The sequence below is a fragment of the Eptesicus fuscus genome, chromosome 9, assembly GCF_027574615.1.
Source record: "Eptesicus fuscus isolate TK198812 chromosome 9, DD_ASM_mEF_20220401, whole genome shotgun sequence".
Taxonomy (NCBI): domain Eukaryota; kingdom Metazoa; phylum Chordata; class Mammalia; order Chiroptera; family Vespertilionidae; genus Eptesicus; species Eptesicus fuscus.
Window position 1 is genome coordinate 25,785,807 of NC_072481.1, and position 27,850 is coordinate 25,813,656.

General features: G+C 58.5%; 2 protein-coding genes across 2 annotated transcripts; both read right to left on the reverse strand.

Moving 5' to 3' along the window:
• BMP8B (bone morphogenetic protein 8b) lies at positions 1-27,838 on the reverse strand. Its single transcript, XM_054720619.1, has 7 exons — positions 27,127-27,838; positions 16,005-16,194; positions 15,477-15,625; positions 7,227-7,427; positions 6,433-6,512; positions 5,785-5,895; positions 1-3,573 (listed from the first exon to the last, which is right to left on the reverse strand). The coding sequence occupies exons 1-7, from the start codon at positions 27,458-27,460 to the stop codon at positions 3,424-3,426; spliced, it is 1,215 nt and encodes a 404-aa protein (XP_054576594.1). The 5' UTR covers positions 27,461-27,838; the 3' UTR covers positions 1-3,423.
• Positions 12,128-13,147, reverse strand: OXCT2 (3-oxoacid CoA-transferase 2; the record flags this gene model as incomplete). Its single annotated transcript, XM_054720641.1, is given in 8 exon segments — positions 12,128-12,249; positions 12,252-12,347; positions 12,350-12,382; positions 12,385-12,482; positions 12,484-12,709; positions 12,712-13,023; positions 13,026-13,075; positions 13,077-13,147. Coding segments are annotated over 8 exon segments (1,008 nt in total), but the record flags the coding sequence as incomplete, so codon positions are not given.
• Positions 27,839-27,850: the final 12 nt, after the last annotated feature.

Here is a 27,850-nt window from a genome sequence, read left to right on the forward strand (position 1 = left end):
TCTATAATATGTAAACATCTATATTTATATGTATATCCTAAGGGGGAAAAACTAGAAATAAATTCACAAAATATTAAGTGTATTTATCTGAGTCGTAGGACTATGGTGATTTGAATTGTATTTTTTGTTTTTATTTAAACTTCCCTCCAAAACGACATTATGTGTGTAGTAAATGAAAAATATATTTTTTTAAAGGTCAAGTGCTTGCATAAGGTCTTTGCATAAGTAGGAAAACCTGGGATGGACCATCCCTTTCCAAGGCTCAGGGGCAATTGGTGGGTGCTGAGCACCTTCTACAGGACAGTGGGATCCCTGTGTCAGGGAACACAGCCAAGTTCCACAGCCCTGGCCATTGCCAGCAAAACCCAGCACTTGCCTCGGGCCTTCCAAGCAGGTGAGAATTCAAGTCCTGCCCTCAAAGTAGTGCAGTATGTAGTTATTTTAATGGAAAAACCCAGCTCTGAAGTAAATACACTATCACCCCTGGGACACATTCTGGGAGGAGGCTTAGTGGGCAAGCATGGAAGGGGCTCAAAACTAGCAAATTCATTTGTAATAATATCAGCAGGTACCAGTTGTTAAGCATCGATAGGCCAGACATTGTCCTAAATGTTTATGTACGTATCTGGTCCTCGTAACAGCCTGGGAGGGAAAAGCCAGGATCCTGCTGTAGAGAGGAGGAAGAACCAGGATTCACATCTATTTGGTCCCAAAACCTACACTCTTGCTATGCTGCCTCTTTCCGATTTCCTAGGGATTTTTCCAGAACACGAGACTTCCCTGCCTTAGTTAGAAGACCGTGAGCACTAACCTTGTGACCACTGGGTCTCAAGGCCAGGACTGCACTGCACACACCAAGGCTGCCCGCGTCTCTCCTTAGTCTACGTCTCCCCGTGTCCTCCCTTCCCGCCAACTGTCCCCGATTCCTCACTGCTGTCGGTGGGTATGCACGGACCACCCTTATGTATCCTCCTGGTCTGTGACCAGATAACAAGCCCTGCCCCGAGCAAGAGAAAGGGAAGCAGTGGCATCGGGCTGTGCTCCTGCCAGCCTGGCCACCCACCGCAGCTGCCATGCTCGGCTCAGAAATAGATAACTCCTGGAATAAAATGCATGGGCTTCGTGTCCACAGTTATTCCACTGCTTGGGGCTTTTTCTATTTGATTCCATTTGGTGACTCAGAAGTTGGTCTCAGAAGTTGCTGGAAGTCAACGGCCAGGTGGGGAAGCAGTGACTTACTGTTTTTCAATTGTTCCGCACAAAAACAGATTGCAACTCCTATCCATTCCTGCTGTGCACAGCTTGGTTGATAGGGAAGGGATACTCCGTATCTACAAACCTTTGGGTAATTTGACAGGCATTTCTGCTGCACCCCTACCCGCACCAGGTCATTGCTGGGCACTAAAGATACCAGGGGAAGTAAAAAAGTAGTTGCCAAAATAATTGGCTAATTTAGAATTTACAGTTACTTAAAAGACAAACCTTGATGTTGGGAAGAGAGAACCTTTACATAAGGACTAGAATAGCCAATAGGTTCCATGTTATGTACCCATTCGTGACGGCCACCTGGTTCATAGCTCGGATTTGTGATGGCCACCGGCTCCAGTTTCAGGTTATGAGGGTGTATCTGGGCTCAGCACTCAGACACAGATTCCATGACTGAAGGCCCTCTCATGTTAGGGATGGGAAATGGCCCAGAAGAGGAAGCCACCCACAAGTCAGGTCTCCTAACGGCTAGGCCAAAGCTCAGGTCCCTACACTGGCTGATGGGGAACTCAATATCTTCAAGATAGTCTGGGCCCCTGGTAGGGCCTCTTCCTCGGCACTCACTCCCGGAATCCCTCCAAGTCCTGCAGCCTCGCCCAGCCTCCACCCCTGCCCCAGACCTGCTCTCCCGGGGCCCGTCCTCAGGGTGCAGAGTGGACCCCAGGGATGCGCGTCCTTGGGCACACGGGTCGTTCTGCCTCTGTGGGCTTTGCCTGTGGGTTGGGGTGGGCCCAGGATCTGCTATTAACGACACAGTATTTCAGGGTTCAGGCAGCTGGACTGTCTGCTCCAGCAGGTAAATTACAGGGTTAGCAAGTCAGAAATCAAATAAACACTCCCACTGCCTCGGCTGCTCCAAGGAGAACAGTGGTTTCCGGGAACCTTCCCACCCAGCTCACCCTAATTACTGCCTGTCACTCCCCTGGGACAGGGGCCTTTTCTTTGGCTCACAGGCCCCAAGAAACAGGACGGGGCTCCTGAGCAGACAGGGTGACGCAGACTTTGGTGACCAGCCTGTGTTTTGACAACTTCTGGACACAACGGGTGCTGACAAGGCCCTACCGTGGCCCACACCTGGCCACAGGCTGCCCGGTGTTGCAGACACATTGCTCTGGGTGGAATAGATTGCTCCTTAGCAGGAGACGGCACGGTTTCAATTCACATGCCAACGCTAATGTGCTGGAAATGGCTGCCTGGAGTTCTGTGCTGATCACTTGAAATTCTATCCAGATTTGGTAGAAAACAGCGTCAAGGTTGATTATTGATGCCTGACATGCAGAAGAGAAAGGAACGCTAAGTCACCTGTGCTGGGCACTGTCACCCTGGGCTACACCATGTATGCTTGGCTCAGTAAAAAGGTACTTCCCCACAGAGCTGAACTCCCGACGTTCAACACGACGACAGACAGATGGGTCAGTGAAGCCCCAAGATTTTTGTTTCTCCAAAGGTAAAATTTCAATGCGCTGCATGCTGAGAAAGTACACACAGATCCAGGGCAGGAAGACAGAAGAAAAATGCCATTGGCCTGAGCCCTTAACCATGCTGCTCATTCAGCTCTTTCTGGAGTTGCCCCACATGCCTCCCCGTGGCCAGCAGTTTGGTAATTCAGATCCGAAAATATAGAACACACAAGGCAAGCCCATGCTCTTTAACAAGTACCCAGAAATGCCTACTTTTGCCCCTGAGAAGGGTAGGCAACCGGAGGTGGGCCAAACCCTGTCTACACACCCCCAAACCCTGCAATGGAGAGGGAGGACCTGAGCTGGTCACCTTGGGCTCCAGGTGCCTCTCGGGTCATTGCATATCTGCCCACAGCCCAAGCCAGCAAGGAGCAAGGGCAGGTCCTCAGATAGGACTTTTGTGCTGACCCCAAAGACCCAGTCAGCACGTGCCACTGGGGGACAGGGCTGGGGCAGAACCCTGCCTGATGACTCCGCCCACCAGAACTGAACGCCAGAATCTATCACAACCTCAGGCAGGGGAGGGGTGGTGGGGCCTGAAAGGACCCTGCCCTGGCAGGAAGGAGGAAGGGGCATGGACATGTTGATCTGAGGACTCTCTGTGCCAGTCCTATCTGTGGTCTGGCTGGGTTTGAGGGTCTCAGCCTCTGGAGCGGGGCTGACCCCGGCGGGAGGTGCTGCAGCGGCCGGCAGGGCCTCAGTGGCAGCCGCAGGCCTTGACCACCATGTTGCGGTGTTTGCGCAGGATGACGTTGTTGCTGCTGTCATAGTAGAGCACGGAGGTGGCGCTCAGCTTGGTGGGCGCGCAGCACGCCTTGGGCACGGCGTCTGGCTTCATCAGGTGCACCTGGCCAGGGAGGGGGCGGCAGGCAGAGCGTGAGCACTGGGGCCTTCTCCAGGACCCGCCCAGCGCCTGGCCTCCCGACCCTCCCACCTCCAGCCATAGCCAGGGCAGGTGTGATGTGGAAATCTGCTCTCCTTGACCCCTTCCCTGCCCTGGGCCCTTAGGGCACAGCCTGGGCACCTGTCAGCTCCCTGCCATGCCCACTCCCCTCAGACCTGAGGGCCCTGCTGGTCCCCAGCACACAATGCACCTGATGGCAGGTCCCTATGCCTGAGGCCCCTGCAGCACCGCCCCCCCCCCGCCCCAGGACTCCCCTCCACTCTTCCCTCTTCTTGGCTTCTTTAAAAAAAAAAAATGTTTTTATTGATTTCAAAGAGGAAGGGAGAGGGAGAGAGAGGTAGGCACATCAATGATGAGAGAGAATCATTGATCAGCTGCCTCCTGCACGTCCCCTACTGGGGATCGATCCCTCAACCGAGGCACATGCCCTGACCAAGAATCAAACTGTGACCTCCTGGTTCCTGGGTCGATGCTCAACCTCTGAGCCACACTGACCGGGCTTCTCTGGGCTTCTGCAATGACCCTGATCATGCCTTGTCCACGCCCTTGTCTGTGGCCTGTCTCCCCTCCTGGCTGATCCCAAGAGTGTTCATGGAGCAACTGGATAAAGCCTCGGATTCTAGGTTCACCCCTGGGGGTTCACCCCTCCTGACAGCTTCTCGGGCGAGTGTGACTCTGGGAGATGAAGGAACAGCGCACACAGGCCACGGGGCTGGGGCAGGACTCGGACCAGGGGCGGTGAGCCTGCTCCCTCTGCCTGAGCCGCTCCCCCACCAAGAAAGAGCCTGATTGTGGAGCTACTTCGGCCTCCACACAAATATTTATCCTGCGACTTGGCAGGATGAGCTGAGTTAGCACTGGGCTCCGGGTCAGGGCCCCACACCGACGGGCCCCGGGCTCTGGGGCAGGAGAGGAAGGACACCGGCTTCCACCCGTGGGTGTGGGGGCCGCTCCGAGGGCCCAGGCGCGGGTGAAGCCCAGCCCTACGGGGGCTGCAGAACCGGGTGAAGCTTTCTGATGGGGACCCATCCGGCAGTCTGGTCCCTGTTCCCCAAACCCACTTGTCCCGGGAGCCCCAGCTCTGAGCCAGCCTGCCAGGAGCACTGTCAGCGGGCACTGGGCTGGCTTGGGGCCCAGAGCCTCTCTGCAGCCACTGGGGAAGCCGAGGCCTCGGCAGGGATGTCGGCCAGACTGGACAGGGGGCCACTGCTCCCCAACTTCCCAGCCTCCACATGAGGTGTCTGGGCTTGGCATTCAAAGGCCCACGTGAAAGGAACCAGGCAACACCGCCCGGGGGTGCCGGCCATGGGCTCTAAGTGGGGAAGCGGGGAGGGCCTGTCCTGACTTGGGAGCCGGGAGAGAAGCCGGGCATAATAGGAACTAGGAGTCCAGGTAAATGTTCTAGAAAGAAGTGTACACACACACACACACACACACACACACACACACTTAAAACACTGAGCAATAAGCAGCAACGATAGTCCTCAAAGAAACTATTTTTCGGCATTAAAGTTACCCCAAACACCAGCGCATCAAAAGCCACAGCATCTGTGGAAACGTAAGAGCTGAGAGGACCAGGAGGAAGAGCCAGCGGGAAGCACGCGGAAGGGGGAGCCCAAGCCCAGAAGAGCCCTGTGCACAAGGGCTCAGGGGTGACTCTCCCGACTCACCATGAAGAGGGTGGTGAGCACACACGCCTGTCTCTCACCCCGTGTGCACCTGTTGCAGGAGATCGAACAATCCCATGCACATGGGCACACGTGTTCAGAGCACACAGGCACCCAGGTGGGATGCACGTCTGTTCTGTATGTGTGTGCATGTGACCACAAGCAGGCTGACTTTATGGGTCCCACCACATACCTGCAGGTCCCCACGTGCATGTGTGTGTGTAAGTGTGTGTGTGTGTGTGTGGGTGGGTGGGTGTAAGTGTGTGTGTGTGCGTGTGCACCAGCAGTGAGTCTGCAGACGCAGGCTGGCCACACAGGGACCAGCTCCTGCACAGTGTGGGGGTTGAACGACACATGCACTCTGCCGAGGTTCCACGTGAGAACCTCCGAGAGACCGAGCAGGCGCCCCCATTCCCCTCCAGGCTGCCCGAGCCCCTCTCCTCAGCACACCCTCCCCGGGGCCGGGCAGCACAGGCTGGGTACTGACCAGGGACTGCACGATGGCGTGGTTGGTGGCGTTCATGCAGGAGTCCAGCGGGAAGGAGCACTCCCCCTCACAGTAATAGGCTGAGTAGCCTTGGGGGGCGATGACCCAGTCCTGGGTGGGGAATGGAAGAAGGTGAGTCCCACCATGTGGCCCCTCCCACTAGCACCTGTCACAGGAGGATTCAGGGCGGCCCCTCACCCTCCCTCCCTCCGCCTCAGGGACCTGTCACTCACCCTCAGCCCCTCCTGAGCAGCCCCCCGCCCCCGAAGCCTGGCATCCACCCCAAGACCCTCAGCGGACAGGGCTGGGAACAGCTCTGTGGTCCTCGGGGTGGTCCTCCTGCTGCCCCGCCCCACGCCTCCCGCAGCTGCTGTCCCGCAAAGGCACAGAGGCTCGGCCAGCCTGGCCTCGGGGTCCTTTGTAGCCCTGACATTTTATGGCTCAGGAGGCAGGTTGTCTCCATTTTCAGTTTTTACCAAAAAGCACCTTTTCACCAAAAAGTAACACATTCTCCTTTTAGAACACTTGGAAAACCCAGAAGAAAATAATACATGAAAAAACCCAAAAAACCCAAGTCTACCCCCTCCCGGAGACACACTTGACCTTCAGGCGGGGTCGTCATTTAAGAGAGGGGAGAGCAGACATTACCAGCCAGCCGAGGTCCTGGAAGCTGACATAGAGCTCGTGCCGACGGCACACCTGCCGACCGTGGGAGCCGTGGGCGCCATCTGCGGGGACAGACGGTGTGAGGTCTCTCCTGGGCCTGCTCTGTGCTGGGTCCCACAGAGCCCGTCCCTGCGGCTCTGCTGGTGTCGGCCAACTCAAGAGCCTTCGATGCTCCCAGGGGCTCCCGAGGAAGCCCTGCCCGCCCAGCCGCCCGACTGCAGCCTGTGGGCCTCCTGATGCTCAATGAACAGCCGGGGCCTTTCTGCCACCAGGCGGTGGCATCCCCTCCTTCCCTCCCGAGACGCTCCTGCCCTCCCCCCACCGTCCTCCACGCCCTGCACAGGTCCGGTGGCTCATGCTGAGGCCAAACAGGGGGCTGACTCCCATGAAAGGAACAGAGGCACAGGGCCGGGTGAGGCCCGTTCCCCCATTCCGAGGGTCTCGCCTGGTGGGGAGACCTTCGCCTACAATTGTGCATCCCGAAGGGAGCCTGGGAGAGAGCCGCGGGCACGGGGCGGTGCTGCCCGGAGGAAGGGCACCTGATTCTGACGGGGCTCGGGGAGGGCCTGGGGAGCCGGGGGAGGCACGGAAGGGACCTCGGAGGCAGGGAGGCCTGAGAGACAGGGCATGGCCGGTCCACCGGGGGCAGGGGGCAAGGGAGGTGTCAGGAGGGGGCTGGAGGGTGACCACTGGCCTGGCCCCTTGTGAGGGCCAGAAGGTTCTGCCACCACCACTGGTGCTGGGCCTACAGCCTCGGGCCGGCGCCCGGACCTCACCAAAGATCCCCGGGAGCTTGTTGGGCTGCGGCAGCTCGTTGGTCTTCTTCAGCAGCCGCCTCCTCAGGGGCCTCACTGCCCGAGGGGCCCGGATGGGGCTGGGGCTGGGGCTCGCCCTGAAAAACGTGACCATGAAAGGCTGTTTGGCGCGCGGTGCCCGTCGCCCCAGCAGACCGGCCAGGCCAGGATCCACGCTGCGCCCTGAGACAGAGAGGAGAGAGGGGTCACCGAGGGCACGGCTCTGCAGAGGGCACAGCAGCAGCTCTGCCGGGGCCCGGGCGGCCCGAGAGCATGAAGGCTGAGGACCTGAGGCGGCCCGGGCCTGGCTCCCCTCATCCGAAGGCCGGAGTCCACGTCCCGCCCCAGCCCCGGCCGCGCGTCTGAGGAGGCCGCGGAGGAGGCCTCGCGAACCAGGGTCAGCGTGAGTGACGTCAGAGCCACATGGCGGCCTCCCACCTCGGTCTGAGGACTCCTGGGCCTGAGGCCTCCCTTCCCGCCTCCTCCCGGGGATGTCCCGGGACTGAGGACCCCCGGCCGACGGGCGCAGCTGCCAGGCGTGGCCGTGCTCACCTGCCCGAGAGCAGGCCTCCCTGCGTCCTGACGCCGCAGACGGACAGGTCAGTGGGCGGAGACACTGGACCAAAGTCCCGGAGCCCGGCTTTAGCCCGGGCCGGTCTGATCCAGAGCCCAGGTTCTTGTCCACAGGCCCGGGTCGTGGTTAAGAAAGAAGGGTCTGCGGGCAGGGACGTGACTGGGGCCTCCGCCCGCGGAATGGCGAGTCTAGAAACATGGATTTTACCCACGGCCTCCAAGACTGAGGCCGCTGTGAAAAACGCTCCTCAGCCCTGCCCTGTCCACTCCACCGGGACCCCTCTTCCTGGCCTCTTCCTGTCCCTCGTGACCTCGCGATGCTTTCACCGTCGCAGCAATGGAACAGCTGTGGGGAGCCTTTTGAGGAAAACTGTCCCTCACACACCAGAATTCACTTAGAGATTAGCTTATCGCCAGACGTTTAGGTGACTTCCTTGTCTTTGTTACAAAGAAGAGAATGAGATAGAAGCTCTTCATTTTCTTTTCCTGTGGAATGTTAGCAGGAGCGTGAGCACCAACTCATGTTTGTTTCTCAAACACAGTGACCACCCTTCCACTTCCGTGTGCATTCCCCTCAATGCTGCAACACGGACACACACATACATGCACACCCATGTCTGTACATAAACACACATGCATGCACACCCATGTCTGTACATAAACACACATGCATGCACACCCATGTCTGTACATAAACACACATGCATGCATTTACATATACAGTGTGCAGCATTTACATTACAGTGTGCAGATGCACACACACGTAGGTACATACACTTGTCCCATTAGCAGGTCTAACATGACCCTCCGTTAGACACACAGGCCAAGGACATTGCCTGCCCCACCCACACTCCTGCTCAAAGGTCAGCTCTTAAACAGCTGTGCTTTAGACCTGTGTCCAGGGGCCTTAGTGAATCGAACACCTAATGAATCCTAAGACCAACCTTTGACCTATGACATCAGAGGCTCCAGGCAGGACTGAACCTGCTAAGACAGGAGGCTGAAGCTGCCGGCGCTGTTGCTGGAAGGAGCCCAGACAGAAGCATTTGGGAGAGTTTGGGTCATGGCAAGTGGCAGTCAGGGGGACACAGGGGAACCACGAGGACACAGGACACAGGACACATGGAAGCTCTGCGAGCAGAGGGGACAGGCCAGTGAGGCCAGGACAAGGCGGCCACGGAGCCACGAGCAGATGGGCGCCTGTCATCAGGTGGCTCTGGAGTGAGCGCCACGGCCTGGCCGACTCAGGGGGCGCCTGGGGCCCAGCAGCCCTCCAGCCTGTGTGTGCCGCTGCCGGGTCCCTGTTCCCTGGACAGCCCTGCCCACTGGGGCCCGGAGGACATGCCTGGGGCTGTGCTCACTGTTTGCGTTTCTTTGTGCAACTGTCTGTTCGAGGATCTCATTGGGGTGTCCTGGGTGCAGGGAGGAGGACATAGTAGATCAACTAGGCAACGCCACTGAGGCAGCGCGTCACGGAGGCAGCCTGTGTGGGCACGGGGAGCCTGACTGCGGATCCTGAAGCAGCTGATCCTAGTTCCCATTCCACAGAAGCAGACACTAAGGCCCAGTGAGCAGCACCTGTCCAAGGTCCCAAGCAAGCTGCAACCAGCCAGGACAATCCTACCCACCCCCGCACACCCCGCAGAGGCAGGTCTGGGGCAGGGGGGCCGGACTAGGGGACTGACCCCAGTTTTTCAGACGGCCTAACCTGGGAGGCCTGGGAATGGACCCCCGGCCCTCCTTCCAGAGCCCAGAGCTCCCCTCCCATCCATCTTGAGCAGGGCTCCCTGCCTTCTCCTGGCTGTCTTCTTGGTGGGCCCCTCGGCTGCCCAGCTCTGACAGGCCCCTTTCCAGAAAGGCGGAGATGGGCGCTTAGGAGCCTCTGGGGCCCAGGTGCCGCCTCTAGACCTGACCTTGTGAGGTGCCGGCAGGCATGCTGTCCCCTTTGCAGGTGAGGGGGTGGCGTGGCCATGCCTGGAGCTGTGGGCCACGCAGGATGGGAGATGCTGCTGCTCTGAGCAGGTGGCCCCAGGGGACCGCTAGCCTCACCCATTTCTGAGCCTGCCCGTCAGAGCCCGATGTCTGGGCAGCTCACCTGCCCTGTCCTGTCCTCATTCAGGCGCCTCCCCAACTGTGCCAGGCCAAGCTCTCCCCCAGGCTTCCTTCTGCTCTGGGTGCCACCTGCAGCCCCTGCTCCACCTCAGCCTGAAGTCATGGATGTGACCCTGGTGCCACGTTGAAGGTCACTGGGGATGCCTGGTGGAAACCTTGGAGGGAATCCCAGCTGTGGACCTGGTCTGCTTTGGTCCCTTAGGTGACGTCATCGCGTGAGGATGGGAAACTCAGTCCTTTTCCTCCTTTCTACTGCTCAACAGCCTGGAACTTGTCGGCCCCTGGGAACCTCGGCCTGTTCCACACTGCGGCTGGGACGTTCCCCACTCCCAGGGCACATCTGCCCAGAAGCCCCCAAGGTGTCTACTCCATCCCACCCACCCCATCTGGCCATGGTCCCTGGCCTCTTCCCCCCAACCCCGCAGGCTGTGCCCTCAGTGAGCACTGCCTCCCACCTCTCCATCCCAGGACCTGTCCCTTCTGGGGATGAGGCCCTACGAGGCCTCCCTGAAAGGCCTTCCTTGACCAGCTGGAACTTCCTGCTCTTACCCAGGGGCTCATGTTGGTTGTGCGCCCCCTAGAGCCATGCTTAGGAAGTTCAAGTTCCATGTGGGGGGGCGGGTTTAAAGCTGCCGCCAGATTCCCCCTTCTCCCCCTCCAAACACACACATACAAACTCACTTTTTTCTAAGTCTTTGAGACTAAGGAGTCAGGATGAAATACCTCAAGCCCCTCTTGGATTACGGAGAATATTAAGAGGCCGGCCCAGGCTCCACAACAGGGAGGGAGGACAGAGTGTCTGCTCAGGACACAGGAGCACCGTGAGTCAAGGTGAGAAAGCCCACCTGAGTCCATCGGTAGCTTTCTAGAACTCCTCCCATCATCAGCCACAGCCCTTGGTGGACTATTTAAGGAGGAAACCCCGGTGGCACCAACAGCCTCTCCCCGTCAGCACTCCATGACCAGTCTGCCCACCGCGGTGGTCTTCCTCTCCTTCTGGAGGCATCCACTTAGCTACGAGGAGGAGGCGTGTGGGGAAGAGGAGGTGAGGCTACGGGAAACTAAATTTAGCAACAAAATGAAAGGCCCAGCAGAAAAGTCAGAAGGGCCAAAGGAGAAAATCTTTCCTTTAGACAGCATGTCTTCCTGTCACAAACTGACATTTTTTGGGGGGATTGTAATGCCCTGGCCCCGTGGTCGGCAAACTGTGGCTCGCGAGCCACATGCAGCTCTTTGGCCCCTTGAGTGTGGCTCTTCCACAAAATACCACGGCCTGGGCGAGTCTATTTTGAAGCAGTGGCATTAGAAGAAGTTTAAGTTTGAAAAAATTTGGCTCTCAAAAGAAATTTCAATCGTTGTACTGTTGATATTTGGCTCTGTTGACTAATGAGTTTGCTGACCACTGCCCTAGCCGGTTTATAAATTGCATTATTATTACTGTTATTATTATTTCAATCCTCACGTGAGGATGTGTTTTTATGGATTTTAGAGAGAGGAATGGAGGCAGAGAGAGAGAAACATCGATGTGAGGGAAACACTGATCACTTGCTTCCCACAAGCGCCTGGACCTGGGTACGTGCCCTGACCAGGAATCAAACCCGCTGCCCTTCCGTCATGGGAAGACGCTCCAACCAGCGGAGCCACGGCAGCAGGGCGGACCTTCACACTGTGTATCTCCATGGGATATAAAGTGGCGCCTCTGCCCTCCTCTGGGTGGTCACTCCCTCCCTGGACATCTCCCCACGTTCATGGGGGAAGAAACCTTCCTGTGGGTCACCGCCCGCTGCACAGCTTTCATGGAGAATCACAGTGAAGAGGTCTGAGTCCCGGACGCCTGCAGCAGCGCTTTCTGAGGCCACAGAGCACACGGATCAACGCCTGCTTTCCTTCGGTTTTGTTGAAGTCACTTCCCTCTTGAGAGAACCGTCTTTCTGTGGCAGAAAGCCTGAGGGGCCAGGAGGACACGGTCAGGCTGCCTGTGAAATGGACGCTTGTGATCCCGGACTTCCTCCTCCTCGGGATGAGACCCGGAGGCTAAAGTGAAAGACCAGCCTCTGTGAGCAGCTCCTCCCGGTGGGCTGGGAGCTGCTGCAGGGCCTGGCCTGGGGTCACAGGGCGAGGCGCTCCCCGCGCTCTTCCTGATGTCCTCGGTGAGGCCTTCCCAGAGCGCAACCGCGCCAGTCCTCCCTCTGTGCACGTCACCCGGCCTTTTCCATGAGGACTGCGTCCACGCACCCTTCCCAGGCGGGGTATCGAGAACTTCTCCAAGATTTGGGGTTTGTTGGCCTTGGGCAGTGCTCCATGGAGAGCACTACTTCATCTTGATCCTGGACACCAAGTCCACCGCACCCCCATTCCCTGCACCTTCTTTCCGGGGTCATCCGGGTAGCCGGTCACCATACTTGGAAACCTGCGTGGTCCTAGCACAGTTAGGTGGATGTGTCCCCCTCGATCATAGCAGATGAGTCATCGCTGGAGAGAAAACAGCTCCTGGGAAGGATGATGGCGGTTTGCTTGCCAGCACTGATGAGATCTGCATCCACCTCCTCCCAGTGGACATGGAGCCGCGCCTGGGACTCCATCTTCGCTGTGAAGGTGAACAGCTACATTGGGACAGATGTAGTTGCTGGCCAGAAGGGTTCCTATGCCCACGCTGGCATACATGCCATCCTCAAATCCCAGATCGTCCCGCTTGATGATTTGAGCTGTTACATCATCCGAAGACTTAGCTTTTCCATCTTTCTCTTTCCGGATTGTTAACCACTCAACTCTTTTCTCAGACTTTCCCCCTGTACCATGTGACCTACATGAATGTCTTCTGGGGCAAATGACCCCACACCCACCATTTCCTCAACCTCCACCACGGGGGTTCCGGCAGCTCTGCACGTGGGCAGGTTGAACTTCCTGGCGCTCCCCCTGGAGACAGCCTTCCCCCCTTTCACCGAAGCAACATCCGGGTGATGGCCGCTCCAAGGACAGAGCTCCCGTGACGCGCCTCCCCTCGCTGGGCTGACTCCTGACGGCCACTGCCTCCTGGTCGTACCTGATGGGGCGCCTCCTTCCTGAACCAGAGTCCCGCTGGCCCTGGGCGTGTCCAAGGCGGCACCCCAGCCCCGCCTGCATGGATGCGCTCAGCCAAAGGGCCCTGGGGTCACCTCCAGCTCCAGCTCACCCGCCAAGTGGTGCTCATAGAGCGCGTTCCGGCCCACGCGGAGCAGACCACGCGATGCGGGTCATCTGCTTGGCCGCCAGGAAAGGCCCAGCCCCAAGTGGTCCTCGCCCACGTTGCTGCTGATCACAGTCAAGTGCTCACTGGGGTCTGAGCAGCGCCCCTAACGTTCTCCGGAATCGCACCGAGCCCAAAGCCCCAACCATGATTCTCACCCCATCAGAGATGCCCTCCACGGGTCCCTGAGAACTTGGCGCGGGCACAAGCGCTGATGGTGAAGCCGCACAGGCAGCCCTTGGCCCGTGAGGACCCTGAGCAGCCGGTGGGGACACAGCCCCTGAGCACTGCGGCCAGGAGCCCCCAGGAACGGCCCCGCCAGGGACAGGCAGCGGCTGGCCATGTGCGCCCCAGGCCACGCGTCAGAGCAGGGAGGGCTCGGGCTGGGGCCGCCACTCCGCCCAGCCTCCCTCTCTGACCCAAGGCGCCACGCCTCCCCACCCCCTCCCCACTTCATCCCCAAAGGTGGACAGCCGCAGGGCCTGGCCTGGGACTAGCTCCAGGGCCCAGGAAGGTCCCCAGGGGGCGCCCCTCAGGGGAAGACTCAGTCACAGGTCCCTTTCCGGCTCCATCGCTGAACTCCTTTCCCAGGTGCCGGCCCAGTTTCAAGGCTCTAACCCCACGTTTATATTTCACTGGTTCCCTAACCTGTGTCCCCAGCATGCACCTCTCCTGGAGCGACATTTTTATGGACCTCAGCCAGGGCTATCAGTGATATCAGGGCCAGAGAGACCTCTTCATCCCCCACCTCAAACCTGCCCCTCTGCTATTTCCCCAACTCAGGGGAGGAAAAAAGGATATATTTTAAAAACCCACTGGCACACAGAGAGCAGACTGATGGTTGCCAGAGGGGAGGGGAATTGGGGGCTGGGGGCTGGGTGAAAGGGGAGGGATTAAGAAGTGCAGACTGGTAGTTACAGCCCCTGACTGGGTGGCTCCGCTGGTTAGAGCATTGTCCCCATCGGCCAAGGCTTCCCTCCCATCGTCAGGGCACATAGAAGAGGCAACCAATGAATGCATAAATAAGGGAAACAACACACTGATGTCTCTATCCAATGGCTCCGTCCACTTTATTCCTGATCCCTCTACCCACTTGTCTCCATTTCCTCTGCCACCAGCCCATCCCCCCACCCCCCCACCCCCCAGTTCTCCCCGGGACACCGGCTGCCGGGCCTCTCTGGCTTCCCTTCACTCTGCCCCACAGCTTACACCTCTCGCTGAGGTCAGGGTGCTCACTTTATGCAGACAGTAAATAAAGCTTTTACTTCACAATAGTTGAGATGTACAAAAATTGCAAAGGTACTTATACAGAGAATTCCCCTATACCCAGACGCAGTGTCCCCTGGGAAATGTTAAATTTCAATTACTATGGCACATTTGTCACAACTAATGAGCCAATATTGATATCTTCGTACCTAAACAGCATGATTTATTCAGATTTCACTTATTCCGCTTTCCCCAAAGTCCTTTTTCTCTCCAGGATCCCATCCGGGATCCCACAGGGCACTGAGCCATTACAACGCCTCAGGCACCTCTGGGCTGTGGCAATTCTCAGGCTGCCCTTGTTTTTGATGACCTTGCCCGTTCAGGCATTCTGCAGGCTGCCCTTCAATACGGGTTTGTCTGATGTTTTTCTCATGGCGACACTGGGGTCATGAGTTTGGGGAGAAGACCCCCGAGCAGAGCCCTCCCATCCCCTCATATCCAGGGCACACGAGAGCCCCATGAGCTTCCATAGGAGCCTTGATGGCCTGGCGGAGGGGGTGCTGGTCAGCTTTTCCCACCGTCCAGTTACCTCCCCTCCCCCGACACACTGCCCTCAGGGAAGCCCGTCACTAGGGGCTGCCCACACTAAGGGGTGGGAGTGATGCCACACCTCCTGGAGGGATCTTCCATGGAAAGCTAACTCAGACCCTCCGTCCTCCACTGCTGTGACATTCAAGCAGCTCCCTAAACACTCCACCCCTTACGCTGGTTTCCCCTGACGCAGAATGCCTGCTGCCTGCCTCTCTCAGCTCCTCTCCTTCCCACCTCTCCTTCACCTCTCTGCTCCCGCCACGCACGCGGCCCCTGACGTAGTCACACACAGGATCTGGGGCCCACCTTCGGGCTCTCTACGCCCACTGCCTGGGATGAAGGAGGCTCCGCCCCTAAACACCTGTGGATGAGAGAATGCCTGAATGCTCCTCCCACAGGTGAGAAAACGGGCTTGGGGGGTAAGGAACCTGCGAGGTCACAGGTAGAAAGCTGCAGAGCTGGGATGCAACCCGGCCCCTCTGATCGGAGCCGCGGAGAAGGTGCGCGGCCTGGCCCGTCCTTACCGTCCTCTGTCTCCATGTAGAGGCGGAGTCCCAGGTCCTTGCTGCGGTTCAACAACCAGTGGTCACTGGCTGCTGTCACGTCCAGCACCAGCCAGCCCTCGTCCTCAGCTCGGAGCGTCTGAAGATCCAAAAAGAACAAGTCAGACTCCCTGTGGATACGAAAGAACAATTAACCGAAGCCGGCACAGCTGCCTTCGTGCTTCCTGTGCCCACCTGGGACCGCTCCTGGGGCGTCGACCCTCCTGGCCCTGAGCTGGGCGCCTCACTGCCTATCTCACTGGATCTACTATAGGAAGGTGCTGCTGCCCCCGGGGACAGATGGGGAAACTGAGGCTTGGGAGCTCAGTGACCCGTCCAAGGTCCCACAGCCAGGACAGCAGGGAGGGGATTGAAGCCAGGGTGCCAGGGCCTTGGTCCAAGCATCCTTCCTCTCTTTGGGGGTGCTCCCAGGAAACCCCTGTCTGTCCCCCAGGGCTGGGCCGGACACACCCACAGAGTTTGACCGGGAGGCGGGGTGGGGGCAGGCACCTGTTGGCCCGCTCTCTGACCACCTCGAACATGCTGACGTGGAGGGTCCTGTTGAGCAGGTGGGTGCTGGGCAGCTTGTAAATCCGGAACTCAGCAGCTGTGACTGCCTCCCCCGCCGGGATCTGGGTCAGGTCAAAGCGGAACTCCTTCCAGTGGGGCTCCTGGTGGCCCGGGGAGCGGTCGAGCTCCACTGCAAGACAAAGCGGGCTGTTCGCTCCTGGCTCGGGCTCCTGGGTGGCAGGGCCCGGGGAGCCAGGGGCCTGGGCAGCCTGGGAGAGGCATTTCCTCCCTGGGGAATGGGCCTGCCCACAGGCTCTGCCCCCAGTGCTGAGGGCCCGCAGCCCTGCAGGGAGGTGCCCAGCACAGCACCTGATGCACAGGGGGGCCAACAAGGAAGCTCCCATTTCTGGCCCCCAAGCCTCCACCCAGCAGGTCCGGCCCAGCCCCCTCTGTCTCTGGGCCCACAGATGAGGCAGAGAGGACAGGTCCCTCCTTGGAAATGGACTTCAGAGCCAAGGAGAAGGGCCGAGTGGCGGTGGGGGCATGACTGAGTGCACTTCAGAGCCACCCAGGTATGCGGATGGGATGTGGGACGGTGAGCGCTCACAGCTGACATCGGAGCTGGGCCTTGAGGGGTGACAGTGAATTCACCCCGAGGTCATGGGACAAAGATGCTGCAGAGGAAGGGACCACTGTGAGCAAAGGCCTGGAGCTGAGAGCTGACAGCACAGACAGGGAGACAACAGCCATAAAACACAGCGAAGGGCGCACGGGTGCAGGGTCCTCTTGGAGCAAGGTGGAGGAGGAGGGAGGGCAGAGGGAGAGATGGGAGGAACAAGAGGCAAGGTGGGAGTGACAGCTGCTGGGAGGCCCAGTCCGTGCTGGGGAGTCGGAGGTCCTGTGTGGTGGGATCTGAGTGGGCTTCTTGGAGGAGGTGACATCTGAACTGGCCTCAGAGGGTGGGATGACATCTGGGCAGGTGGGGAGGTGGCAGGGAGGGCCTTCTAGGCAGAGGGGACATCGAATGCACAGGCTGAGTGGGCCAGGGCCACCCACAGATCAGAGGGGTGGGGTACGGGCTGTGAGGCTGGCGGTGGCCTGACTGAGGAGCGTTGGAGTTCCGGCCTAGGAGCATGGCTGTGCCTCTGGCCAGTGGGGGGCCAGGGTTCCGGGGCAGCAGGGAGCAGGGTGTGGTGTGGAAGCTGTGCGTGGAGGTGGGGTGAAGCACGGGCTGGAGGGGGACCGGAGGTGGCTCTGTTGTGGGGCCTGGTCCAATACTTTGGGCGAGAGGCCGCTTGTGCCGAATTGATCCCACATCGCCCAGCTGCCGGAAATGCCCAGGACAGTGTATTTAGGGCCGTCTCACTTTAGCCTTCTGTGACTTTCAAACACTAAAAATCTGTGTTTCCGGAAAGCAGGGGCGGGAGCCGCCCAGCACCTTCCCCCAAACCCAACACTGAGATTTTAATTACACGTCTGCGAGTCTTTTTAAAAAGTCTCTCTCTGGCTACTGGGCTCAGCGACCACAAGTCACCAGGCTGGTGGCAGAGGCGGATGTGGGGAGCACGTCCTGTGCTCGTGGCGGGAACCTGGTCCAGGGATGGCCGGGCAAACAGCTGTGCTGGGTGGGGCCAGCAGACACACATGTTTGGGCAGGAGATGAGTGTTTCATTCCCAGACCGGGAGGAGAGGAAAGAGAATGTCCATCGTCCGACAGGAAGCTGGACACGCAGCGAGTGCCCCCGGGAGCCAGGCGGTTTCAGAGACACGGGTGGCACCGGGGTCCTCCCGCACAGGCAGAGGGCGTGGAGGGCAGGTCCCTCCGCAGACACATGCACACGCACGACTTTGGTGACAATTCCCCGATTCAGGGACCGCACAGCCCGTGTCCATGACGTGGCCGTGTAAGAATCCAGGTCCGCGGGGTGGAATGGGCCCCGGCTGTTGGCCGTCACAGGGTGTGGCACAGAGTGAAGGCGTGTCGTTCCTTCACACCCTCCATCGGACCCTCTCCAAGCATCGCTCTGTGCACCCATCCCCAGGCACGGGGGGCGGGGGGGGGGGGACTGACGGGTGGGTCACTGGGACTCTGTCTGCAGGCCGGAGGCTGATTTCCATGTCGGATCCGGGGACTGAGGGAACAGACGCCAACCTGCAGCCCCACGGGGCACCACGCCGCGCGGCCTCCCTCCCTCGCTGGGCGGGGAGCACCTTGTTCACCCGAACGGCCTCTCGTTCCGAACGTCCGGCCTGTGTTGTGATAAACCACCAGTAGCTCCAGCACAGGAAACTGCCCCCTGGCTGCTCCCGGCAAGCCCCGGAAGATGGGACATTGTTACAAAAATGCTTTCATCAAAAGTTGGAGAAATTTCCTGACGTATGGAACTGGGTAAAGAGAGCAGCTCGTTTACCTGACGGTCAGCGGGGAGGGTGGGAGAGGACCCGTGGATTGGCAGCTTTTTCAGCTGCTTAGAGTTAGGAGAGATATTGCCCCAAGGTGGTCTTCTGAGAAAGCATTTTCTGGCCTCGATTCCCTCCTTGTTAACTGTGCAGATCCAGCTGCTTCCACCAGGGAGGCAGCTTCGGCAGCTTGGCGTGCAGGCCTGACCTTGCCCCACCAGGCATGCACTTCCCTCTGGGCTTGCCTCCTCCTCTGTGCACCGGGAAAAAAGATGCTGCCCAGCTTTCCTCGTGGGCCATGGAAGGGCTTTGTAAAGAAGCCATGGGCTGGGCGGAGTGACCACTCCACAGGAGTTTAGGATGAACCTGACGTGAAATCTCCCAACTTTGTGCCAAGATGCGATACTGCCCGGAGGCCACGTCAGAGAGCCCAGAGCCGTGGGGTGGAGGGAAAGGGAGACTCTGAATGACGTTTTTCTGTACTCATTTGCTCATTTATTTATTCATTAATTTATCAAGTTCAATTTATCAGCAAATATATCAAATTCTTACTGTATGGCTCTGGCAGTGTGGCTCAGCTGGTTGGAGCGCATCCCACGCACCAAAGGGTGGTGGGTTCAATTCCCGGTCGGAGCACACACCTCAGTAGCAGGTATGATTGCTGGTCAGGGCCCATGGGGGAGGCAGCCAATCAACATTTCTCTCTCTCTCTCTCTCTCTCCTCCCTCCCTCTCTCTCTCTCTCTCCCTCCCTTCCTCTTTCTCTAAAACCAATAAACATATCCTCGGGTGAGGATTTTTAAAAATTCTTATTGTAGATAAGAGTCTGTCTGGACATGGAATACAGCAGTAAACAAGACAGAAGTCAGGTCTCTGCCCTCACGTACTTTACGGTCTAATGGGGAGGGAATATAAACAACAAAACAAGTAAAAGAGGGGAGGCCATCTATTGTAAGTGGAATGTAGAGGGTTGTGGGGTCAGGAGTAATGGGAAAGGGGTGGGCAGTGCTTTTCTTAGGGTAGTCAGAATGGCATTCCTTTGAGTAATAGGTAAGAGCAGACGTAAACCTTTACACACGTTACTGGTAGGAATGCTGTGGACAGGAACCTGGCAATACCCTCTTGCAATACCTTAGCAAAATTACATACGAATTTATCCTTGGACACATCGATCCCAAGGACAAGAAGGCAAAGGATGGATGAGAGCCATGTGCACAAAGCTATGCGTTGGGCACGAGAGACAGACAAAGCTACGCCTGGCTCAATAGGGACCTCTAAATGTTTATTTTCCACAAAATTACAAAGGCTGCCCAAAATGTTCAAACACTGAACCAGCTTCTGTCTGGGGAAGCAGCACACACATTTAGTTTCTGAATTGCCTTCATGTGGCTTCCAGAACAACAACAGTCATGAGTCACCATGCGCTAATGGGACCCTGGGCCTTCTCCGCCAGCCCAGTTACACAATCCCGGGTCCCACGTTTGCCGGAAGGGCCCCCGTGAGCAGGAGGCAGCCTCCACAGCCACAACCACCGTCAACATTCTGAGGCCCTGCACCTGCCACTCGCAGATGCCACACCCTGCACCCACCAGCCCGACACCAGCAAAGGCTTCAGCTATTTTCGTGCCTGGGAGAAAACTGAGTCACCCAGATGACCTAAGTCTATCTTGTTTCTGTCCAAAAAGTAAGACTGCAAAAGACCCCGTCTTGCTCCAGCCCGGAGAGGCTGTTAAGAGAGCAGAATCTTCCGACCTGCCCGCCAGTCCTTCCTGCCCTCAAACCCTTCCCCAAGCCTGGCAGGGCCCCCAGGAGGGGCGTAAGCTCAGCTCTGTGTTCCAGGACCTTCCTGGGCTGACCCAGCCCGTCCACAGGGCCTCCGGGGCTTTCCAGTTCCCAACACCCTCCCAAACCTCCCGGAAGCCACGGTCTTCTGGGTGGCCCACCCCGTGTCTGAAGGCTGCTCTCCTCTCAGTCCAGCTGTAAAGGCCCCTTGTCCTCCTCTGACCCCACGCAGATCAGCCTGCTGGTCTCGCCCGTTCCCCCATCCCAGGGGCCCCTGTGCCTGGTTCATCTGCCCCCACGGACAGTGAGCAACTCGAGGACAGGGACCAAGCAGTGTGAAGTGGAAGCAGGAGGCTCCGTCCCCTTCTTCCCAAGAGCTCCTGGTCCCCAGGACAGTGGCTCGGGGCCCAGCACCCGGGCTGTGGGCTAGGGCACTGCTGCTGGTCTGGGAGAGGCTTCCTGTCACGGCGTCTCCATCAGAGGCCACGCACGTGTTTCACTTTCCTGTGGGACTTGCTGGCCCCGAGGCAGAGGGCAGGCCCCCCCCACAGGGTCCCGGAGGCGGACAGGCTGGGCCTGTCTGGCTGGTCCTATCGGTAATGGAGGCCTAGGGGCCCACTCCAGACCCGGGTCCCCACGAGGAGCCGAGGAAGTGATCACCTATCGATTCTGCATCCTGAAGGGCTTCCCCCCACCAGAAATCTCAGCGCTGCCGAGAGGAGGCCCAAGGTTGCATGGCTGCGGTATTTTTAGTCAGTTCTCATTACTGACTTTTTTCAGAGCTCTTTCCATAAACGGCTCTGCACACATAATTACCCATCCGGACCTCAGCCGGCTTCAGACCCCAAATTAAAGGGGACACCGCACACTCCACCACATCAAGCCTGCCAAGGCCAAAAATAGGCCCAAGGAGATGGGAGCCAGGGGTGCGAGCCCTCCGGTGCAGACGGGGAAAGCACGGAACTGTGGGCGTTTCCCAGAAAGATGTGGTCTCGGGGACACAGCCTCTCTCCTGTGGGAACGTGTTCCCTGAGGAGGTGGCCGCCTGTGCCCCCACTCTGCGCTCGCCCCTGGAGCAGCCCCCGTCGGGAGGCAGGTGGTGGGCACCTTCTTTGGTCAGAGCTGCAAAAGCCTTCAGGGCAGCCCTGCATCGATGGGGAAACTGAGGCCCAGAAGGGGCAGAGACTCGCCAGGTGCCGCATGTCACATGGACTCTCAGACTCCAGCTGATATAAAAAGAGTGGCCTAGGGTTCCTCTGGGCGGCAACATGGGACGGGGGTCACCTGTCTTCAAGGTTCTTCCGTCAACAGGTGCCCTGAGATGCCGGCTGCAGCCACCCCCCTCCAAGCAGGCCCTGCAGGGACTCAGGACCCAGGACCCGGGACATGCTGCACCCATTGTCAGTGTCTGAAAAGGCAGAGAGGGCGGCCCTGCTCTCCCCACCGGCCAGGCCAGGCTCCTTCACCTGGTCCCGGCCCTGCCCCCCGCTGAATTCCTCTCCTTCAACTTTGCCCACAGAGATGGGTGCATGGCAGAGGGGGCAGGAGGGAACATGAAGAGTCAGTCAGATTTGGTCCCTGCTCTCAGGTGGTTCATGGTCTCCTGGGGAGGAGGATAAAGAGGGTAGACACACCCCTGAATCTACAGGCAGAAAGTGACCAACAACCAGGAAGCATGGGGGCTCTAACCATGGAAGGAGCCTGGCTCTTTGGGAGGAGTGGGGGGTGGAGAGTCAGGTTTATGGAAACCCCTGCCTACCCCCTTTAAAAACAGACATGGAGGTGAGTGTAGTCTATGCAGAGGGTATAACACGAGCAAAGGCACTGAAGTAGGATGTAATGTGTCAACCAGCTCCCATCTATGAAGTTCCGACCATGAGATGGGCATCCAGCTGGCCTCACTGCACATTTCGCTTAGTCCTACTCAACCCGGGAAGGTAGGCCTCGTGCACCTTAAAGGTGTCTTAAGAGTGAGGAAGTGCCCTAGCCGGTTTGGCTCAGTGAAAAGAGCGTTGGCCTGCGGAGTTAAGGGTCCAGGGTTTGATTCCGGTCAAGGTCACGTAACTTGGTTGCAGGCTCCTCCCTGCCCGTGCCCTGGTCAGGGCTCATGCAAGAGGCAACCAATCGATGTGTTTCTCTCACATCGATATTTCTTTTGGTCTTTCCCTCTCTCTCCCACTCTCTCTAAAACTCAAGGGGGGAAATGGATTAAAAAAAAAAAAAGAGTGAGGAAGGGAGGGTCGGAGACTCTAAAAGGAACCTGTGTAAAGTCTCACGGCTCCCAAGTGGCAGAGTTGGGATGAGCACCCCATGGTTTGATATAGCCACGGAGGGATGAGTCCAAGGATGCTCAGAGCAGCTTTATTCATAACCCCAAACCAGAAACAAGCCACGTGTCCATCAGTAAGAATGGGTCCATGTGGTGTGGTCATGCAACGCAATATAATTCATTTGTAAAAAATAACTACAGCCCTGGCCGGTTTGGCTCAGTGGATAGAGCATCGGGCTGCGGACTGAAGGGTCCCAGGTTCGATTCTGGTCGGGGGCATGTACCTTGGTTGCGGGCACATACCCAGTAGGGAGTGTGCAGGAGTCTCTCATCGATGTTTCTAACTCTCTATCCCTCTCCCTTCCTCTCTGTAAAAAATCAATAAAATATATTTCAAAAGAAATAACTACAGATACAACATCGTGGGTGAATCTCAACAATATTATGTTGAGTGAAAAACCACACACAAGACTATGTACCGTATGATTCCATTCACATGAACTTCAAATGAACGTGTGGTGACAGAAATGACAAAGTGGCTGCCTGAGGGGATTGGCTGGTAGGACTCCCAGGGGCACTCATGTCCTATGTGCCTGTGTGGTCTGAATTCTGTGTAATGAGCATGTGTTTTTTCTGTAAGCCCCCAAACAATAGACACTTTAAAAACAGGATTCTCAGTTTACAACATGTACTCAGTCCAGTCCAGGTCAGAGGCCCTTACTGGACCTAATGATGGGCCAGGCCTCGGGGTGGGTGGAGAGGCAGCTTCTATGTAGGAGAAGAGCAGAGGATGTACAGGCAGGGAGACCACCTGCTGTGTGGCCTTGGGAAAATCAAGGACCGTCTCTGAGCCTTATTCTTCTCCTTCACAAACATATGACAGTATCTATGAGAGGGCAGTGAAGGAACAGATGTGGAGGTCTGGGCTGAGGTCATCCCTGGGTGTCATCTCACATGATCCCTGAGCAGCCCCTTATGGTGGGTACCGTGAGCTTCTCGGTTTTACACAAGAGGAAACTGAGGCTCTGAGAGGTGGACTGGAAAGTCCAGGTCACACTAAGAGTAGGCAGCATGCAAATTCTGTCTGGGTCCCAGGTCAGAACCCTGAGCCCAGCCCTGTCTCCTCCCCGCTGTCCACCCCACCCCCTCCTGTGTCCAGATGGGGTGTCACTGTCTAGACATGACAGTCACCCCTGTGGCTCCTGTGTTTGTCATTTGTCTTCCCCACTACAGGACAGGTCCACCAGGGCGGGGGCTTTGCTTTGTTCACTGTCGTATCTCAGTAACTACAACTGTGCCTGGCACACAGCAGGTGCCACATGACCATTTGCTCAGCGAATTAGTGGAAAAAATGAAAGAATTCCCTAGCGAAGAACCAAAGAAAGTGGCCTGGGGCTCATGGAGGTAAAGAGTCAGCCCTTCAAGGTCACAGGGCTGAGCAGGACCTGGGCCAGATCCCTCACTCCCAGCAAGCCCCGCCTCTCCCAAATACCACAGCCTCAGTTTGTCAACACCTCTGTCCTCTGTCGCCAGAGACCCAGGAAGAAATCGGTCTGGTGCAGGGAAGGGTCAGGACAAAAGTGAAGATGGCTTCATTCATTTCTGGTGGACTTCTGCCTACAGTGCCATTCATGCCTCAGTTTCCCAGTGGAAGATGAGCACGGGTCACCTGCTCACATGAGGTGAAAAAGGATTCTGGGAACAAGCAGAGTTGGTCCTTCCTGCCTCTTTGCTCCCTCAGGAGGGGCTGGGCCGACCTGCAGTGCCTGAGGTGCAGCCAGTCACACCTGTGCTTGGAGGAGAATGTGAGAAGGTCTGACCAACAGAGCCATGGGGTCAGAGCTGGGAGGCCCCTGTTTTTCTGACACCATCGCCTTAGATTGGATGGGAGACCAGAGGCCCAGAGAAGAGGAGTCTGAACCTGGGGGTTGCTCAGCTCAGGCTGTCTCCTCCCTAAGCCCAGGGACACCAGGGGAGGTTCTGTCTTCTCCACCTGGGTATCGGCTCCCATTACTGTGTTCTGGCCATAGGAAGCCAAGTTTCTACATGCATGAGATTGCCAGGCAGGCCAGGCTGGGCCGCCATTTCTGGCCACAGAAGTCTAGGAGAGGCCTATGGCCACTGGGTCCCACAAACTGCCACTGATGGCAATTTGGCTTCTCAGGAGCCAGATGAGGCTGAGAGGGAAGGTGGAGCAGGAAGCAGAAGGTGTGGGAGCCAGGGCGTGGGAGCTGATAGCACAGCGACTCTGCTATTAGACTCCATGTGGCTCAGGAGCCTGGGGCCTGGGCCTCCAAACAAGAAAAGAGTCCTGCTAGGTGTCTAATCCCCACATCAGTCTAAGTAATTACCAGTTAAAACCACTCTCACTGAGAGTTCTACTGGTGCAATTAGTATGTCAGAATAAAGAAGTCCCTCTGACAGCTGGCTGAGCCCGCCCACAGCTGGGCTTCCACTGAACAAGGACCAGCTTGTTGCTCCCACAGGCCTTAGATCTTATGAAACACACAGAGATGGTGGAGGAAGAAGCTGGGGTTTGGAATCCTCAGCCTAGATAATGACATGGACATGTTGTGTGGCCTGGGCTGGCGATTCAACCTCTCTGAGCCCATGAAATGAGGCTGGTAAAACAGCTTCGCGTGGTGCTGCATGGATGAAACAAGGAGCTCTAGAGCTATGGATGTTCAAATGTTGGTTTTTATTCTAAAAATTGGTGGAAACACCTTTGCCTGGCTTTTAAAATCTGTTTCTGGGTTTCACATGTGTATAACACACATGGGGACGTTCCTGTCACATCTGAACCAGCGCTGGGCAGTAGTTGGGAGGGACCAGAGTCAGTGGCGAAGCTCAGGTTCACCCTCAAAGAGGGAGCTGACTTTCTGCTCCTCCCAAGTATCAACCAATCACACCACAACTCTGAGGATGCACTGATCACTAGGGGTCCCGTGTATAAGGAGGGGCCTGAGGCTCGGAGAGGGGGGGGGGCTTGCCTAAGATCACACAGCAGTCAGGAGGGGAGCCAGGTCTTCCTGAGCTCAGGGCACTGCTCGATTCACAGCAGCAGCTCCCATTAGGGCTGTGCACGCCTTGACCCAGGGGATGCTGGCTGAAGCAGGACATGGGCTGGGCGGTGACTCACTCTGGTAGATGGCTCCCTGGGGGGCATTTTCCCGGTGACTCCATCCACAGCTCTTCTTGGTCCCGAGCCCTGGGTCAGCTTGTCCCAAGTACAGAGCTCCAGCCTCAGTTCCACATACTCTCTGTCCCTGGTCCCCACCCTGCCCTCTAACCAGGAAGGCAGCATCCAGAACCAGTGACCCAAGTCCTGTGCCTGGCACTGGGCTCTCTGCAGAAGTGAACAGCTGCCTCCTACTGCTCATTGCCCCACCTCAGCCCACCACCAGCCCTCCTTGGCTGTCCCCTCTGCCTGCCCTCCTGCAGGAAGCAAGTGGCTGAGGACCTCACAATTCCCGCTGCTGCTCCATCCCCTGGGTTCCTCTGCCTGGACCACTCGGAAAGCTCCCTCCACCCTGAGAGCCTGGTGCCCTTAAGGACCAGAAGTACCAACCTGGGCCTGCCCTGGCTGGGCACGGAGAGGCCCTGCTGTCCTGGGTGTGACAATGCCTCTCCCAGCCTCACTGTCCTCATCTGGGATGAATATCATGGCTGTTAACTGGGCTCTTGGGAGGACTGGGTGAGGCTGAAGGTGGAGGGAGGCTGGTGGCCTTGGCAAGGGTCCTCTCCCTGCTCTCAGCCCCTCAGCTCTCCCCACCTCGAGCTGAGCTATAGTTCTTGGGTCCCCAGGTCCAGTCTGGTGTCTTTCTGAGCCCAGGCCCCTGCCCATCACTGGCCACAGACAGGAGGCAGAGGGGACGGGGGACAAATAGTCATGACTGTACATTAAGGAGAGTTTAGTAATGGGAAAGGATATTTCTAAGAACTTTAAAAGTAAATGGCTCCAGATTTGGCTGCGGAGAGGAAAGCTGGGCTTTGCCTGGGAGAACAATGAGGGTCCAAGCTGCCCATCGGGCCACTCCACAGGCCTGGACACTCGCTGCATGTGAAGCCGTGTCCCAGGCTCTGGGCGTGGTGACAGGACCAGAGACAGACCCACTGAGCTGAGCCCACGCCTTCCCACCGGACCCTGCAGCCACAGCCCCGCCTACAGGCTGCCAGAGGCTGCCGTGGACTCAGGACACCGGGTTCCCCGCTCCGCTGTCATTTTGGTGATGTGACGGGCGTTCTACCGTGAACTTTGCCCTATCTCAGTGACAGCATCACAGCCTGTTTACTCATCGTCTCCCCAGGACCAGACTGTCTTCCGGGCACTGCCCAGTCCACCTGACGCTACATGATTCCTACCTTTGGGTGTGTTTGGGGGCGGGTGACTGTACTTGCCCTGGGACTCCAATTCCTGCGTCTGCCCCGCCCGACCCACAGCTCACGGACCCGCCCACCTCAGACCTGGCCCCGCTGACCCGGCAGCTCCCACTCCCCTGCGGGGCCCTGTCCTCCACACGGTCACTCCTGGCTCACCGCCGGGCACCCACTGTCCCAGGTGGTGCCCTGTCCCCCGCAGCCCGTGTTCCCGCCGAGGGGCCCCCATGGGAGGGCGCGGACCCGGCTCGCGGTCCCCGCGGATCCCCGCCGCCCACGCGGAGCCCGCACTCACCCATGTTGACGAAGCTCATGACCAGGTCGGCGCGGCCCAGGCGCCGCTCGCGAGGGCCCCCGTCGTCGTCGTCGTCGCCGGCCATGGCGTGGTAGAGGTCCAGCATGAAGAGCGGCGCGGACGCGGGCAGCCGGGCGGCGGCGGGCGGCGCGCGGGGCCGGGGGCGCCCGGGCAGCCCGAGCACCGCCAGGATCTCGCGCTGCAGGTCGCGGCGCTCGCGCGGGCCCAGGCGGCGGGGCGGGCCGCCGGTTGGGGGGCGTGGGCCGGGGCCGCCGCCGCTCAGCGCGCACAGCGCCAGCCCCAGGAGCCACAGCGGCCCGGGGCGCGCGGCCATGGCGGGCGGGACGCCGCGCTCACCCGACGCGCATCCGCTTCGCCGCGGCCCGGGGCTGAGGCTCCCCCGACGGCGCGCGGCGGGCCGCGCTGGGGGTCGCGGGACGGGACGGGCGGGAGTTGCCCGCGGCGGCAGCGCGGTCCCCAGAGAACCCGCGCGGCACCTGTCGCGGCTCTGGGTCGGGTGGCGTGGACGCCAACACCTGAGGCAGAAGCTACTCGGGGACTGCGGACCGCGGCTAACGTGTCTGCCGCCGCCGTGCCCTGCAGTCGGGCTGCGGACGACGCCGTGCAGTCCAGGCGCTCGGGGAGGTGCGGACCCACGAGCTCCGCTCAGCACAACCCGCGGGCTCTGCCGCGCGCCCGTCGGCTGCCGGGTCCAGCGTCCGGC